Here is a 4,330-nt window from a genome sequence, read left to right on the forward strand (position 1 = left end):
TGTGGGTGAAAAGGGAGTAGAGGAATGAGCTCAGCACACAGCCCTGTGGTATGGCAGTGCTGAGAATAGCAGGTGTCATCTGACCTAACATGCTGAGGCCTGTTGATCAGAAAGTCCAGAATCCAGTTGCAGAGGGAGGTGCTGATGCCCAGGTCACCAACGTTGGTGGTTAACTTGGAGGGGATGTCCATGTTAAATGCTGAGCTGAAGTCCACCAACAGCATTCTTGCATAAGTGTTGCTGTTGTCCAGGTGTCTGAGTACAGAGTGAGAGTGCAGTGCTATGGAGACTGCATTCTCCATGCTCCTATTCCTGCAGTAGGCAAATTGCTGTGGGTCCAGTGTGGGTGGGAGACAGGTCATCAGGTGTGCCAGGAAGTGCTTTGAGCACCTGCTCAAAGCACTTCATGACGATGGGTGTAAGTGCTACAGGGTGGTAGTCATTCAGGCACAACAGAGTGGGATGTTCTGACACTGGCACAATGGAGGTGGTTTTGAAGCACAACTACTTGGGCGAGGGACAGGTTAAAAATGTGCATAAAGATGCCAGCAAGCTGTCCTGCACATGCACTGCGCACGTGTCCAGGAGCCATCAGGGCCAGCAGCCTTGCATACGTTGATCTGGCTCAGAGCAGCATACACATCAGTGGAGGTGAGTGTGAGTGGCTTGTGGTCTGCAGAGGGTCTGGACTTGATAGCTGTCTCCTTGTCACAGTTGAAGCAAGCATAACAGTCATTTAGCTTGTTGAGGAAGGAGATGTCTGTGGTTGTTGCGGTGGAATTGCCACTGATGACCTGGATGCCCTTCCACATACATCGGGGTTAAGAGTTTGTGAAGTGTTCCTCAACCTTTAGCTTGTAGTGGTGCTTGGTCTGCTTGATGCCCCTCCTCAGGTTGGCCCTGGATAAGCTGTAGGCCAGATCTCAAGGCAGAGTTGTGTGCCTTCAACAGGAGCCACACCTCCTTGTTCATCCACGGCTTCTGATTTAGGTATGTGGTGATCTGTTTCTGGGCTGTGACACTGTCAATGGTAGTGTTAATAAAGTCCAGTGCAGAGGAAGTGTAGATGTCAGTGTCCATGTGAGAGTCACAGGTAGCCCAGGAGGCAAACACACTCCAGTCTGTGTGATGAAACCTGTCCTGTAGTAGAGTCTGTCCCTGTACCTCATGTAATTCCACCTGTACTGTTTACATACTCAGTTTGCACATGCATAGTTTCACACTTACTGCTGAATATTTGCACTTCATCCTCCCACATAGCATATATTCTCTTTACATTATATTGTGTTCTTGTTGTATTTTTATTGTGCTTCTTTCACTTGCTGCTTTAAAGTGCCTTAGACTTGTGTTACTGTCTATTTAGATGTGTTATTGCTCATCTACTTTATATTTCACTTGTATTGTGTGGCATTCATGTGGACACCAAAGTAAGAATTTCATTGTACAGGGAAACACGTTTCCTAACTGTGCATATGACAAATGAACACTTTGACCTTTGACCATTCTTCATTAAATATTTAATCATTTTTTTTCTTTTCAATCCAGGGAAACAGTTGAATGAATCCAGAACATAAATCTGCTACCATGTCTAATGCCACTTTTGTTCGCCCTGCAAAATTCTATCTAAGTGGGTTTACCAACGTCCCTCATGTTAAATATTTCTATATCTTCCCGTGTTTTGTCTATATCATGACTGTTCTTGGGAATGGCCTCCTCCTCTTGGTGATTTACCTGGACAAGACTCTTCATACTCCTAAATACATGACTGTTTTCAACCTGGCGTTGACAGATTTGTGTGGGAGCACTGCTCTCAGACCAAAAGTCTTGGACACATTTTTGTTTGACAACAGATACATTGTCTATGAGGCTTGCTTGACTAATATGTTCTTTGTTTGGTGTTTTATATTTGTGCAGTCATGGACACTCATCACTATGGCGTTTGACAGATTTATAGCAAATTGCTTCCTTTTAAGGTATCAGTATTGTGACTAAACCAGATATTGCTGCAGTGCTGCTGTTTGTATGGGTTTTTTTATTGAGTTTAAATATTTCTATATCTTCCTGTGTTTTGTCTATATCATGACTGTTCTTGGGAATGGCCTCCTCCTCTCAGTGATTTACCTGGTCAACACTCTTCATACTCCTAAATACATGATTGTGTTCAACCTGGCTTTGACAGATTTGTGTGGGAGCACTGCTCTCATCCCAAAGCTCTTGGACACATTTTTGTTTGACAACAGATACATTGTCTATGAGGCTTGTTTAAGTTACATGTTCTTTGCTGTGTTCTGTGTAGGTCTGCAGTCATGGACACTTGTGGTTATGGCATATGACAGATTTATAGCCATTTGCTTCCCTTTAAGGTATCATAGTATTGTGACTAAACCAGCTATTGTTGCAATGCTGCTGTTTGTGTGGTTTTTTTTGTTGAGTCTAATAACATGCATGGTTGGGCTAATTGATCGTCTTTCTTTTTGTGGATCTGTGGTGATACAGAGCTTTTACTGTGATCATGGGCCAACATTTCGTCTGGCATGTAATGACACCTCTGTAAATTACAAAATGGGAGTTTTTATCTTTACTGTAATGTTGTGTTTTCCTCCTGCATTAATAGCACTGACATATATTTGCATTGCCATAGCACTGAGCAGGATTGCATCAGGAAAGGAACGAGTCAAAGCTTTTAAAACTTGTACTTCTCACTTAATTCTTGTGGCAATTTTTTTCCTACCCAATCTTAGCACCAACATAGCTGCTCTGACCTCCTACATCCATCCAAATGCCAGGATCATAAACTATACTTTGATACACACTATACCACCTTTGCTTAATCCTCTTATATACTCCCTAAAGACAGAAGAAGTGCTGAACTCTATTAAGAAAATTTGCAAGAAAAATGGGATTAGCAGCATAAACCTTTCCAAAAAGTGACCTGTTTGTCACTGTTGTATTGACACATCAGAAATGTTAATATAATACATGTATTTTGTAACTTTTTACTATTAACATCTTACTAGCAAGTAAGATGTTAATAGTAAAAACTTCAACTTTACTTATAAAATATGGGTGAATCAATTCAAATTAGAATAAAAGACTCAATAAATCACCCTTTCTGTTAAACTATCATAATACTACTTCAAAATGGGAAGCCTTTCCTTTCTTTTAATGACTTTGAAAAAGTAATTCATGCTTTTATCAGTTCTGGATTAGATTACTGTAATGCATAGTATGGAGGAGTTCCTCAGTCGTCACTTTGCTGTCTTCATTTGGTCCAGAATGCTGTTGCTCATGTTTTATCAAACGCATGTAAACCTGATCATATAGCACCCATTATCACTTCACTGGCTCCTGGTTTGTTTTAGAAATGATTTTAAGTTGAGGTTTGTTTTTAAATCTTTAAATGGTATAATACTCCGTTACCTTACTGAGTTGTTACATCCCTGCTTTGCAGGAAGATCTCTGAGGTTTTCTAACCAGTTATTGTTGGAGGTACCAAGATCTAGGCTAAAGCTTACAGGCCTGCAATTGCAGGCCCCAAGCTATAGAACAGCTTGCCATCAGATATTAAATCTGAAGGATAATTTCCTCTTGTTGGCATTTGATTCTGGGTAAAGACTGATGAAACTCCTGGGCTTGATTCTTCTATTTTTGTCTGGAAAAACTCAAAATGTATGATTTCTGTATTAAGCTCTTGTCCCTATAATAGTGTTACTCTTTCATAAATCATGAATTATGCTTTATAATTGCTACTATTTATTGTAATTTTGTCCTTTTTCTACACTGTGCCATTAATGAATAATTTGGTGTCTTTGTGACAACAGTCCACAAAGTCATATGCATCAAAACACTGATGACATAATCTATGAAAGAGTTGCAGAGTGAATTATATCACAACCTATTTCATGATCATGTGACACAACTACCTGCATTTATACCATCTCACAATGACAGTGCAGCTCATTTTATGGAACTAAACACTAGATACCGTCTGTGGGAAGTTTGGTTACAACAGTTTCCATCATTTAACTGTCATCCTTTATTATACAGTATATTTAGATTTGTTTTTGCTCATCTACCTTATATTTCACTTGTGTTGTGTGGCATTCATATGGATGGCAAAGTAAGAATTTCATTGTACAGGGAAATGCATTTCCTAACTGCCCCGAAGTATTATTATGTCTTTCTCTTTTTTGTTTACATTGTTTCAGTGCTGGGAAACACAGCTGTGATGGTGATAATATGCTTAGATCATAAGCTAAGAACTCCAAAATATATTGCAGTGTTTAATTTAGCATTTGCAGACCTGTTTGGTAACTCTGCTTTGGTGCCA

General features: G+C 39.9%; 1 protein-coding gene across 1 annotated transcript; it reads left to right on the forward strand.

The window, feature by feature from the left end:
• Window positions 1–1,584: 1,584 nt before the first annotated feature.
• LOC109953721 (olfactory receptor 5K4-like) lies at window positions 1,585–2,931 on the forward strand. Its single transcript, XM_020589190.1, has 2 exons — window positions 1,585–1,897; window positions 2,297–2,931. The coding sequence occupies exons 1-2, from the start codon at window positions 1,585–1,587 to the stop codon at window positions 2,929–2,931; spliced, it is 948 nt and encodes a 315-aa protein (XP_020444846.1).
• The last annotated feature ends 1,399 nt before the right edge of the window (window positions 2,932–4,330 follow it).

The sequence above is a fragment of the Monopterus albus genome, unplaced genomic scaffold, assembly GCF_001952655.1.
Source record: "Monopterus albus unplaced genomic scaffold, M_albus_1.0 scaffold1091.1, whole genome shotgun sequence".
NCBI classification, from domain to species: Eukaryota; Metazoa; Chordata; class Actinopteri; order Synbranchiformes; family Synbranchidae; genus Monopterus; species Monopterus albus.